The sequence below is a fragment of the Ochlerotatus camptorhynchus genome, unplaced genomic scaffold, assembly GCF_037179485.1.
Source record: "Ochlerotatus camptorhynchus isolate MF236.1 unplaced genomic scaffold, CSIRO-AGI_Acam_v1.1 ptg000193l, whole genome shotgun sequence".
NCBI classification, from domain to species: domain Eukaryota; kingdom Metazoa; phylum Arthropoda; class Insecta; order Diptera; family Culicidae; genus Ochlerotatus; species Ochlerotatus camptorhynchus.
The window spans coordinates 4,630,343-4,643,886 of NW_027040683.1; the positions used below are offsets into that span (position 1 = coordinate 4,630,343).

The 13,544-nt window shown below is 43.1% G+C and overlaps 2 protein-coding genes across 2 annotated transcripts in view; one reads left to right on the top strand and one right to left on the bottom strand.

The window, feature by feature from the left end:
• Nucleotides 1-13,544, top strand: part of LOC135702511 (sex-regulated protein janus-A-like) — a 125,417-nt gene that overhangs the window by 94,537 nt on the left and 17,336 nt on the right. The window lies entirely within an intron of this gene.
• LOC135702429 (transmembrane protein 185B) lies at nucleotides 597-2,756 on the bottom strand. Its single transcript, XM_065223468.1, has 6 exons — nucleotides 2,528-2,756; nucleotides 2,212-2,282; nucleotides 2,042-2,147; nucleotides 1,771-1,978; nucleotides 1,324-1,708; nucleotides 597-1,220 (listed from the first exon to the last, which is right to left on the bottom strand). Exons 1-6 carry the CDS (start codon nucleotides 2,563-2,565, stop codon nucleotides 982-984), a joined length of 1,047 nt encoding a protein of 348 aa, XP_065079540.1. The 5' UTR covers nucleotides 2,566-2,756; the 3' UTR covers nucleotides 597-981.

Below are 13,544 nucleotides of genomic sequence, written 5' to 3' on the forward strand. Positions count from 1 at the left end.
TAATAGGTAGAACACTTTTTTGCGGTTTGAATATTTTTTATATCACTTTATTAACAAATCACTATTCACATTAGTTATTTGCTTTTTTTCTATTCTAACACCGCATCTTCTGCTTTGTTTTTACCCAATATGCTTAACAATTTTATCGTTAAGCCAAACAAGAAAAATACGAGCTTACCATCAAATTAATCAGCATTTCTAGATTTACAAAAAAAAAGTGCACAGTGGCATTCGTCGTCGTTTTGCTTGGTTAGGAAAAACGCTTTATTTATTAATTCAAAGAATTGTCTACCTCTTTTCCCACTACTAAATGGATATTGTCACCAAGGTGCATCAACAACACGGATACGCGGCGCATTTGTTTTTTTTTTAATACCAGCCGCGCGGATTCTTACTATCCTAACAAAATTATGACGCACTGTTTGAATATATTTTTTTTATTAAATTTTTCATTTCATTTACTATGTAGGTACAATTCTTGTTTGGATCCTCAATTGTCAACCAACTAGCGGTTGACTGTGAGTTGAAATTAACCACGTTTAAATCTATATTGGCGGTTAAATAAATAGGGTGTTTCGATATCCTATTTCCTCGACAGTGAAATAAAAAAAGTTCTAACAATCTTACAGGGGAAAATAGTCCAATAAACGATATGAATGGTTAGCTTTAAAAAACAAAATGAATAATGAAATAATATGGCGAGTTTAAATTCAGATGAACGAAGGAGTTTTCCATCAATCACAATGCGTGCGGCAAGTAGTCTTCCTTGCCACCTTTTGCCGCTCCGCTAGCAAGTTGGAACACGGAAAGCGACACTCCACTCAGCTCCTAACAGATCCAATAAATTAGTTATCTTTTTTTCTTTTCCTAGAAATTGTGCCTAGCTTTAGCTTTAGAAGTAGTAACGTATTGTGAGTAAAAAGGGGCCTTGCTTAACCGAGTTCAGCTTTCTTTTCGCTCTCTCTTCTTTTTTCTCACCCGTTAATCTGGCAGGTCGATGCTGATGATCGGCACGACTGGTTTGAGATGGTCATTCTTTTTGCTCAGCGCTTTCTTTCCCTTTTTGTCGTACTTTTCAAACTCTTCCAACTGCACGGTCGTGTCCAGGGGCTGCGTTTGGCCGGCACTCTCCGTGTGATATGATATGTTACCGTACTCCTGCAGACACGGCAGGACTCCGAGCAGGAACTGGGAAAAGTTTTTCCGTATGCCGAACCACCCTGGAAGGAAATGAATCGTTAAATTGAAATTGTTTTCAAGTTTCGAGATCGAGAACGAGCATCACTGCTCCTTACATCTTGCAGTGCTGTAAAATATACTTACACTTATTGCCACCCTTGGCGTTGAAGCTCAACAGAATCAGTACAAACAGGGCAAGCAGTAGTGGTCCAGCCACGGCTATGAACGGCCAATCGAGATCCTCGTCCAACTTGTCGGCCAACAGCACCTGAAATACTAGGATTGGAAGCACGGTGGCGCAGTTGCCGATCGCGGAATTGATGGCCGATTTCTTCTGCTGGGCTGAAACCTCCGGCGTTCGAAGGAGGATTCCACAGAAAATTATACTGTACAGTACTGCCACCAAGCTGAGACACAGGACAATCCACAGCGGTACGAATACCACTTCCCAACTCCAGGATACGAATCCGTCCAGTTTGAGGGGCAGGAACACGAACTGCAGTGCGTTGACTGCACAGAACAGTTCCAGCTTTATGAATGGAGATGAGTTTAGGCATGATCTATAATGCTATAAAGGTGTATCAATCTTACCTCAAACGATCGATCGTGTTTTACAGCCCAAACGCAGGCTCCTACGCTGGCAACGCTACCAAAGATCAGCGGGATGAACACCAGCACCCACAGGTGTCGCCCCGACATCAGTCGATCACAAGCTAACAGCTCGAACATCAGCAATATCAGATGGAGCGACAGCGATATCAGCATGGCCTTGAAGTGCGAATAGGAATCTCCCTCGACCCTGAAATCATTCGACTCGAGAATTACACCTCAAGATACAGTGAAAACCAGCACCCAATCTTACCTGTAGTGTGGATACCGACACCATACTATCGCCCCGACGATCGCTCCTAGTGTGGCTATCGACTTCCATACCCATAGCGGAATGAATATCACCCAGTAGGGCCAATCTACAAAAATCAATCCGTCAATTATTGTAAGCCCAACAATGAATCCCAGGCATCCAGATCTTACCTATGATCTCGTCCAAACGTAGACAAAATAGGACGGTAAATGTAAACAAACAGCAATGCACTACGAATTTACTGCAAGAGGACAGACACAGAATGATCAGGCAAATCTGATGGCACTTGAATCTCGTTCGTGTCGCATAGCGAAACATAAACAAAAATGCCACATTCTTCTTAAGACTGCTGCTATTTGTTGTTGCATGTACTCGTTTAATTATAATTCGGACAGCTCCGATCGATGTGTGAACCTTGAAAAACAAGGCATGCAACCAGCACCAGCATCAAGAAGAAATCGAAAGCAGTACAACTAATATTCCTACCTCGGATTGAAGTCCTGAAATAAGGATTGAAGATTCATCGTAGCAGACACACGGCGAGCAATCCTGACGAGCACGCACGGTCACTTCGGGGGCATGGTTGTCCACGGCAGCGATTGAAATCAAAAACGAAAAAACTCAACTACAAAAAACTACTGTTCTTTTGCTGACGACGGTGACCGCAGAAAAGCTCGGAAAACAACACACACTCTTTTGGTTCTGATGAAGGCGACGATGGAAAATTCGATGCTGTTGTAGGAAAAGGGTTCAACGCGTAAATAATAATGCGATGCAACAACTTTTGACATTCGACTCTGACTGACAGGTTTTTGTTTTGAATTTCTCTCTGAGGTCCCAGTGAAAAAAATGCGACCAGCATCTCTCGAGTACTTTTTCAAAAGGATCAATGTCTGTTTGAAACAATACTACACAAACATTTCAAAAAGTCCTATCCCGACCAACCATTCGTGAAACTTCTTCAAAGTTCTTTATACAAAAATAAAGATTAATGTCGGTAATTCTTTACTTTCAAGATTCTTTGATTTCGATTAATTATATTTAAAAACCTTTATTGATCGATACCCGCATAAACAATAACCATAAAAAGCGCCTAACCACCAATTCGGGATATCATCTCAACTTTATGTGGTATGGTCGAATCATCTATGATATCGTTAGTGTATGGTACCAGTTTATTAGGGTACTTACATTTAAGATAATTTCTTTATCGGTCGCATGATAGTAATCCATAAAGATGCCATACTAAATTTCTTCTAATTTCTTCTAGTTTTCTTTATAAATATTCATCTAAAAATATTTAAATACTGATACCATCGTAACGTTGAATTTTGGCAAAGAACAATAAAGATTGCCACACAGAAAGAAAAATCGTTGCTATAATTAAAAAATCTATTGGTAGAATTAAAAGTTTGCATTGGTTCTTTTTGGTAGAAAGCCTAGGAAGGATCCGTCCTACACAATGAGGTATAAACAGGTGAGGCCTACACACTTATAACGAATTTGTTTATTATTCAGTTGCAACCTCGGATTGGGTATCAAGATCGGCTCTGCTTGTTTTCTGACAAACGTCACTTTGATCGTTTATTTTTATAAACCTACACACTTAGTTTCTCAGATCTCAGTAAAACTTTTTTTTGCCGAGATTTGCACGGTCGAGCTCGGTAGAAAAAACTTAGTGTGTACCTCAGGTTGAGGTTCGCACTGACAAAAAGTTCGGTTTAACTCTCGGCATTTACTTTTGCTGATATCTCTGCAAAATATGTAGTTGTTGTGTGGGTGCAAAGAGCACCCAATGCTTCTCCGTGCAGTGAGCTGAACATTCTGTAGGCCGAGGTGGACAGGTTCAACAGTGGATCTACGTCGGCTGAAAAGAATAACCCGGAACAGACACGAAATACTTTCGAAAGAGAAAAACACGCGGTTGCAAATTTACACGTTTTATTCATGAATGGAAAGCAAAAAACAACAGGGTAACTATTGGTGATGAGCGCCAAGGTTATTATAATGATATGCGCTACCAAGATACATATAGTAACGAGGGGTGCACCGATGTAGTTCATCACTCCTCCTCAGCGGTGGCCCCTCGATTGCCGTGAAGACCGATTAGAGTTGCGAAGCCATTGTGCTTCACATTCCCCAATGGTTTGGTGAACACGTCTGCCCGCATTACATCGCTCGGGAGGTACTGAAGCTTGACTTCTCCTCTCTCGCAAAGGTCACGTATGAAGAACTCCTTCGTGTTGATGTGTTTAGACCTTCGGCTGTTCTTTTCGGATTGCACGAAGGCCAGACATCCTTGGTTATCTTCGTGTACTGTGGTGGCCTTCTCTTGTTTCTCGCCTAAGTCCTCGAGCAATCGCCGTAACCACAGAACTTCTTGGCATGTCGCCCGGCTCGCCCAGGAGACGGCTCCTCCTGCGAAGAAAACAACGAAACCAGTCGTCGACTTTCGCATTCCTGGATCTCCTGCCCAGTCAGAATCCGAATAAGCTTCAAGGTCACCGTTATGTGATCCACCGAGTTTCAATTTCCAATCAGCTGTCCACTTCAGATAGCGGAGCACCCGCTTCGCTGCTGTCCAGTCCCTTTCAGTCGGACCGCTGAATTTTCGTCCTAAAATTGCAGCACTGGCGGCAATATCTGGCCGTGCGCAAACAGCGACGTACATCAGGGCACCAACGAGACTACGGTACATGGTGATATCCTTCATCGCTTCACTCTGGCTGGTGTCTTTGAGGTATCCTTGATCCATAGGACTTCGCGCCACTTTGGCATTCTCCATGCCAAACTCCGAGATCAATTTCTTGATGTACGACTGAACACTTTGTAGGGATCAAGAGGGATAGCAAGAAAAATATGATTGAATTCGAGAAGCTCGTAAAGAAAGATGAGAGGGTTACTGAGAAAAACTCGGAAAAATCATAACGGGATTGAAAAGGGTTTTGAAATAACTGAATAATAAGAGGGAGAGAAGTAGAGAGAGTGAGAAGTCGACAAAGGAGTAATAGAGGGAGAGGAAGGTGGGATGAGAACGATTGTATAACAGGAGAGAAACAGAGAAATAAAAATAAAAGACAGTCTTGTGATTGGCTTTAGTGAAGCAAGATCAATGAGTTGTTGTTTACTTCAGAGATGCGAAATATCCGAAAAGACACGACACACTTAAGCTGTATACTCCATCCACGTCCTTCGTAACCTCCAAGCCCAAAAAATGCTTGACTTCACCCAGACAGTAGATATCGAAGTGTTTCTTAAGCTGGTTGTATACTTGAGTTAGCTCCTCCTCGTTAGTGCAACCGACTAAGATGTCATCAACATAGACGATCAGATAAACGGTAGATCCATTTCTCATAGCAGTATACAGGCACGGATCGGCGGAGCTGGCTACGAAACCTATTCCCTTCAGAACTTCGGATAATTTCTTGTTCCAACACCTCGCTGACTGGTGGAGGCCGTAAATACTCCGACGTAAACGGCATACCTTCTCCTCCTGTTCGCGGACCACGTAGCCAGGCGGCTGGCGCATATAAGCCTCTTCGCTGATAACACCGTACAAGTACGCTGTACGGACGTCCAGGTGCTTAAGAATCATCTTATCCCTGCCTGCTAGGGCAAGCAGTGTCCTCAAAGTGGTGTGACGGATCACCGGAGCAAACACTTCACTGAAGTCCACTCCGAAACGCTGCGTATGCCCTTGTGCCACGACTCGCGCCTTGAATCGTACCACTTGTCCAGACTCGTTCACCTTTACCTTATATACCCAGCGACTCCCGATCACCTTCTTCCCGGGTGGTAGTTGTACCAACTCCCAGGTACCGTTGTCTTTATGCGACGACATTTCATCATCCATTGCTTCTTTCAACAAATCACGCTCCGGACACTTCATCGCTTCGTTGTATGTTGCTGGCTCCGTTAACGCATGAGTGGCAACTCCTACCTCAAAATCGTTGTATCTGTCAGGTAACTTGTTACGGGTTTTACGGACACCTTTGCTACTCGATTCACCCTGATGGTCTCCTTCGGGCTCTTGTTTCATATCTAGGGGGTCATCAAGAGAAGGAGTGGAGCTCAAATCGAAGAACTGCTCGCATTCGCTTTGATCCATGGGGTCGTGGGATGCTTCATCCTCGCTTTCGGCATCGCTATCGTCCATCAGATCTGGCACCAGCTCGGCCACCGATTGCCGATCACGTCCACCATCCTTACCAGCAAGCCACTCTACCCCATCAGTAATTGAATCAGTTTCCAACTCACCCTGAGGCAAACTGTCAAACTCCAAAAACTTAGCGTCACGGCTAATAGTGACTTTTTCCGTCGCTAAATCAACGAACCGATATCCCTTATGCTGTTCGGAGTAGCCTATGAATGTGAGTTTCTGCGCTTTACTATCAAATTTCCCACGCTTCACATCCGGGATGTGAACCCACGCCTGTGACCCGTAAACCCTCAAGTGCTTAACGTCAGGTTTCCTCCCATACCACTTCTCAAAAGGTGTTGTGTCCACTGAGCGTGAGGGCAACCTGTTCTGCAGGTAGGTGGCAGCCAGTACAGCTTCACCCCAGTATTTTTTGTCAAGTTTCGCATCGAGCAACATTGTTGTAGCCATCTCCTGTAGGTACCTATTGCGCCTTTCGGCCACGCCATTCTGTTGTGGCGTATAGGGGGTGGTGAACTGGGCTCTGATCCCCTCCTTCGCAAAGAATGTTTGAAGCTTCTTATTATCATACTCGCCGCCTCCGTCAGAGCGTATAACTCGCGGCTTTCTACCAAACAAATTTTGCACGTACCTGACATACTCGATGATCTTGTCGGCAGCATCCGACTTCCGGGCGAGGATATACACGACTGCATACCTGCTAAAGTCATCTATGACTGTCATCAGGAAGCGGTTGCCGCTGGGTGTTGCGGTTCTCATTGGCCCACACAAATCTGTGTGCACCACATTCAGAATTTGCGTAGACGCTCGTTCGGCTGCTCTGGGGATCGGCGTCCGCGACAGCTTCCCCTCCAAACACGTTTCGCAGGTCAACCTGATTCCGCAATCCTTCAGCGTCATCCCTGCCACCAGATTCTCTCTATTCATTCTATCAACACTCGACGGATCACGATGTCCGAATCGGCGGTGCCACTGGTGCTGACACAGTTCATTGTGCTGCTTGGTTTCACTCTTCATCACTGTTTCCACCGTTTTCAGGTGATACAAGCTACCAGATCGGATGCCTTTCACCTTCACTGTACCCGACAGATCACAAATGTCACAATCGTCTTTTCTAAAGATCACCACAAAGTCCTTAGCAGCCAGCTTTACCACCGAAAGCAAACAGCTGTTCAACGACGGTACAAACAACACTTCCGAGAGTTTTATATCCACTGTATTTCCGCAGCCATCTACGCCGGTCACCACACCAGTACCACATCCTACCGATTGCACTACAGTTCCGTCCGCGAGAATCACTTCCGGAGCGCTCTCTTCGCTGAGCGAGGTAAATACACTTCTGTCGTTGCACATGTGGCTGCTAGCACCGCTGTCCACAACCCAGCAACTTTGCCTCTTCTCTCCGGCCATAAACAAAACAGCACTGGAACTCTTCTCAGTGGCCTGCTTGGCCTTCGGGCGATCACCCTGGCGATATGTCTTCTTGTTTTCATCTCGCTTGTCTTTATCACTTTTGTTCTTCAGGGCCTGAAATCGCAAACAATCTTGCTTCATGTGGCCCGACTTCTTGCAAAAGAAGCACACAATCTCGGATTTGTCTTTCACTGCACTGTGCAACTTCACGCTGCTCTTCAACGCCTTTGCGTCACCGGATGATCCTCCATACCGCTCCTTTCTGCGCTCGTACTCGTCCAAGAGTTTGGACCGAACCAGCTCGACGGTCATATCTTCATCTGGCCTGCCTTCAAGCGCTGTCACCAGACTGCTGTAGGAATCTGGCAAACTCCTCAAAATCATAGCGATTTTCAGCTGATTTTCCAAATCCTGCCCGGCGTTCTCCAATCGCTCGAAGAGATCATCCAACTCGAATAGGTGCGCTTCCAAATCACCTCCTTCTCATAAGTTTAAGTTGCACAACTTTTTGAGAAGGGACACCCTAGAAGTCACGGTGACTTTTTCGTGATACTTCTGTAAATTATCCCAGAACTCGCGGGCTGACTGTGCTGTCTTTATGAGGCTGTATTGGTTGTCCTCAATGCACAACCCCATAGTTGCGTGCGCCTTTTTATCATCCTTGGTCCATTGGGCCGTTACAGACTCCGGCTTGACACCATCGATGACGTAGAACAGCTCCTCCCTGGTCAGGAGCATCTCCATCCTGAATTTCCAGGACTGCCAGTTTTGATTGCTCAGCTTCGAAAACTTGCTGATTGTGTCCATTTTCCTGGCTGTTGTACTAACAGTCACACACACCGACAACAGCAACCAAAAATTTTTGCACCGACTGTACACCCGCCGATGGCAGTGCCTTCTTCGTTCCGACGAAAAAACGTTTCCTCGTTTTACGAAATAAATAACAGTTTTTCCTCACAACCTCCACTGGGCCCATAACCTGTAGGCCGAGGTGGACAGGTTCAACAGTGGATCTACGTCGGCTGAAAAGAATAACCCGGAACAGACACGAAATACTTTCGAAAGAGAAAAACACGCGGTTGCAAATTTACACGTTTTATTCAAGAATGGAAAGCAAAAAACAACAGGGTAACTATTGGTGATGAGCGCCAAGGTTATTATAATGATATGCGCTACCAAGATACATATAGTAACGAGGGGTGCACCGATGTAGTTCATCACATTCAGCACTATCGCAGGGACTCGTAGTCAGCCATGATGAGCGTTGCGAGGACTACGAACTGGACGCTGCATTCTCGTGTCATTCAATCACTAACCACCGTGCGCAGATTCCTGCAGATTCCTTTCCAGCTGATGGTCAGTCATTCACAATGGCGATCCTGCCAGGAGTTGCCTCGGCAGTTGCAACAACCCACCTTTGTTGCAACGGATAATCAGAACCTCGATTAGAAGCCGGAAAAGAATCACCCAAAGTTTTCAACGCAGCAAAAAAATAAACAAATAAATAAAGTGAGGTAAGATTGCGCGGATGGAAAAATCACGCTTCAATTTTATGTATATGCATAAAACGCAAATCTTCTAAGATTGTGCAAAAGATGAGCGGATCAGATAGGTCGCGCATTGGGGAAGCGGACTTACAAAGTCGCGCAAGTGGATCAAAACGTTGCGCATTTGAAAAGCAGATCGGTAAGGTCGCGCATGAAACAAGGAAAATAAGTTTCTATCATCGGATCTTACGATCGCGCATCTGAGAGCGGATCGAAAACATCGCGCATTAATAGAGCGGATGGGAAAAAAATCGCCCAGCCGATCTTTTGATCGCGTGGACCCGAGAGCGGAGCCTAGAATTACCACTGAGAGCAACCTCAGTATTACAATACAAGGTATTTAAAACCGAGGGGGACGACTCTATCTACGATGCAAAAAAGATTGTGTTTTGCTGTGGCTAGCTGCGCGCACGCTGAGTAGATAGAAAGAAGATTGATGACGATTCTGAAGATTTCCTGCAAAAAATTGATGAGCGATGCAAGTAGATGTGACAAATGAAAGAAGATTGTTCGAAGATTGATTCGCTAGTGTGAGATTTGTTGACCATCTAAACTTGAGATTTAGATGTGTCGCCCCCCTCGTTTAAAACGAAAACAGAATGGCGAATGATGACAAATATGTTTGAGTGATTGACGAACCAACCGGCCAAATAATGTTCCAATCGACAACCAATCGACTCTGAGATAATGGATAACCGAGAAATCTCTAGTAGTGACAGTAGCAGCACCTCAGAGAGTGCTGATAATTTTGATCACCATTGCAATAGTTGGACAGTTGTGTAATTTTCAGTAGCTACTTATTGAAAATTAATATAGTGTTCAATTTAGTAGATTCGTACCTAAATTTCTAATCGATTGGCTTGTTTAGAATTAAATCCATCTGCTATTGACAGAGTAATATCAACAATCAATACGAAACTAACGATTTTAAATTGGCTCACCACTTTAGTAGCCTATTGGTCCCAAGCAAACGATTAACGTACCCTATTCTAGTTGAAATTCTATTACTACACTATGTTTGTTTTGATTCGCTATGAAAGTTTGACAGATAACATCAGGGGTGTGTGGATTCATGCAGAACATGCAGGGGTGAGTGAAATAGCTTGGGACTGCTTGGGACCGTTGTTCTGGTACTGAGTGAGCCAAAAATAATAATGATTTTCTTCGGGACCCAGTGGTCTTAGAGTTACCTCTATGGTAATATCATAGAGGTAACTCTAAGACCACTGGGTCCCGAAGAAAATCATTATTATTTTTGGCTCACTCAGTACCAGAACAACGGTCCCAAGTAGTCCCAAGCTATTTCACTCACCCCTGCATGTTCTGCATGAATCCACACACCCCTGATGTTATCTGTCAAACTTTCATAGCGAATCAAAACAAACATAGTGTAGTAATAGAATTTCAACTAGAATAGGGTACGTTAATCGTTTGCTTGGGACCAATAGGCTACTAAAGTGGTGAGCCAATTTAAAATCGTTAGTTTCGTATTGATTGTTGGTAATATGTGGTCAAAACCCGACCTCTTTTCTTAATGCGGTCGATTTTGATTTTATGTTGCCGAAATACGTAATCCTACGTAAAAAAAAAATACTCTTTACCAAATTTATGGTGGTCCTGGAAAGGACCGTTTTATCGTGATGGTTGAGTAATGCTGAGCTATTAAGGTGTTTTACACAAATAAGGCTGGCGAGCTGTATTTTGTTTGGAACGGTGACGCACTTGACAAAGATGGCCCACAGCGGCTCACGACGAGCAACTGAAATCCGATCAGTAGCGGGGCAACTTCTTCCTCCTTCTTCGGCGAATGGACCGCTCAGTGGGCTGCAGCTCGCGCTTGCGGGCAACCTTTCGTCGTGTACTGGAGAACAATCTACTACGCCACGCACCAAAAGCACTACTGCTGCTGCTGATGATGACCACTGGACACCACCACTCACCAAACATTCGGTGAGACCGGAGTTAATTCGATTTTTAAATCAGTTTCAGGGAAAGCGCTTTTCGCAGTCAATCAATGATAATTTTCATTATTATAGAAACAGTTGCACATTCGTGCAGAATTAATATCCATCCGCTATTGACAAAGTTATAACATAGAGGTAACTCTAAGACTAGAAGGTCCCGAAATAACGTGCTCAACTTTTTGGCTCAGCTCTGGTACTCTCTTCGGTCCCAAGCTAATCGATTCACCCCTCGAAACATAGGAAAAACCAATAACCCCTCATTTTATCTGTCAAACTTTCACAGCGAATCAAAACAAACATTGCGTTATAAGTGGTCAAATCCTGAGCATTTTTCGTAAAGCGGTTGATTTTGGTTTTTTGAAATTGTACCCCCAATATGTTGCCGAAAGACGCAATCCTATGTCAAAATACCCATATTGATGGGTCTAAAGAGTCTAAATTTATAAAGAGGCGATATGTCAAAATTGGAACAATCGATTGTCTGTCAAAGTCAAGTCATTCCAATCGAGCAGAAGACCTGTCAAATGGATAAGATGTCGTCTCTTTATAAATTCAGGCTCTTTAGATGGGTCAACAAACCACCCTGCCTTTGGTTAATGGAACAAATATTAGCTTATTCTTTATTTTATGAGTGAAGGGGAGATATGTGTGGGTGCAAAGAGCACCCAATGCTTCTCCGTGCAGTGTGCTGAACATTCAGCACTATCGCAGGGACTCGTAGTCAGCCATGATGAGCGTTGCGAGGACAACGAACTGGACACTGCATTCTCGTGTCATTCAATCACTAACCACCGTGGAGGTAAGCAGTGCGCAGATTCCTGCAGATTCCTTTCCAGCTGATGGTCAGTCATTCACAGTTGTTAGCTGAGATCTAACAACCATATTTTATGTGTTAGCCCTGGTGTTAGCCGAGGTGTTAGCTGAGTCTTGGAAATTGTTTTACCCGAGGTTTTACTGAATCTCAGCAAAATAAATTGCAGAACTACTCGGCTGTTGGAATATCCCGAAAAAATTTAAGTGTGTAGTATATATACACATTTCTAAAAAAGTAGTATAAATTTATGTTCAACATGATGCACATAAATAGAGCGTCACATATCATATAAGTTTTCATTATATATCATGTAAAGTTCTGACACATTTCATGCAATGTAGCAAATATTGTATACAAAAGCCGACAAAAGCCCATCTTTGTAGACGACATTGCTTGCAAGATGCTCGGTTGCGTGAAATGAAATACAAGTTTACGTGAATGAATGTTAACATCACAATTAAAATTCAGAATTTTTATCTGTGTAGGATTACTAGTGAGGCCCAGAGAATTTGTCGTATCTTTTGTTCCTCCACTGTTTAAATCGAGGTTTACCCGGAAGAAATAACCATACAATTACCATAAAACAATATAAAATCACAACAAAATCTTTTGCCATCAAGATATTGTCATTACAATAGATCTACAATACGTTCCATATAGTATGAATTTTCAACAATAAAAGGAAATAATATGATTAGAAAATGGCTCAAGTTTGTTCGGGAAAAAGTGATTTTTTGTATGGTTAAGATACATAACAAGCCCCTTGTTCTATTGTAGATTTCCCCATTTACCGTAGATTCTATAGTGGAAACAACTAATTCTATGGTTGTTTTATCGTTGTGGATTGTGTTATTGTATTTAAAATTGTATGATTACAATACATTTCATTGTACCTCTATCGTTCTTTTTTTACGGGTAAATGCAAGATTGAGTTTGGCGTCATAGCCCATCAATAATTTAATCACCGGGAGTACGAAAGAGATGATAAATTCACATTGTCACATATTTTTACATCACATTGCGTCAAACAACCATCGGTTGATTAACTCTATTTTTCATGATTCATTTATGTTTCAGAGGAATTTCTAGAACATTATAGATCGCATGTGGCACGCGTAGAATCGGCAGCACTGCCTTTCCAGCGGTGAATTTTCGGAATTTTCCAACATCGCGCAACGTATACGTGTTTAGTGAGCCCCAAGCGCAATCTCACGAACCTAAAATCCAACAACAACAACACCAACACCACACCGCTTGGATCTATATAAAATGAAGAAGAAGAAGAAGAAGACGAAGAACAAAAGGGTATCGCGATATCACAACTACTTAAAAAGATAGCGCGCGGTCTCATGCGTGCAGTGATGCCACATATACAGATTTTTCAAAATCAATTTTCAAGCTTAACTACTTGCCATGATTCTAAATTTTTGAACAAACTTTTTATCAATTTTGAATGAACTCAACGGCGATTTACGTAGATCCGCGCTAAGATCATAATAAACTCGCTTAAATAATAACCATAAGAAGCGCCTAACCACCAATTCGGGATATCATTCCAACTTTATTTGGTATGGTCGCACCATATATGAGTATACTCGTTTATTAG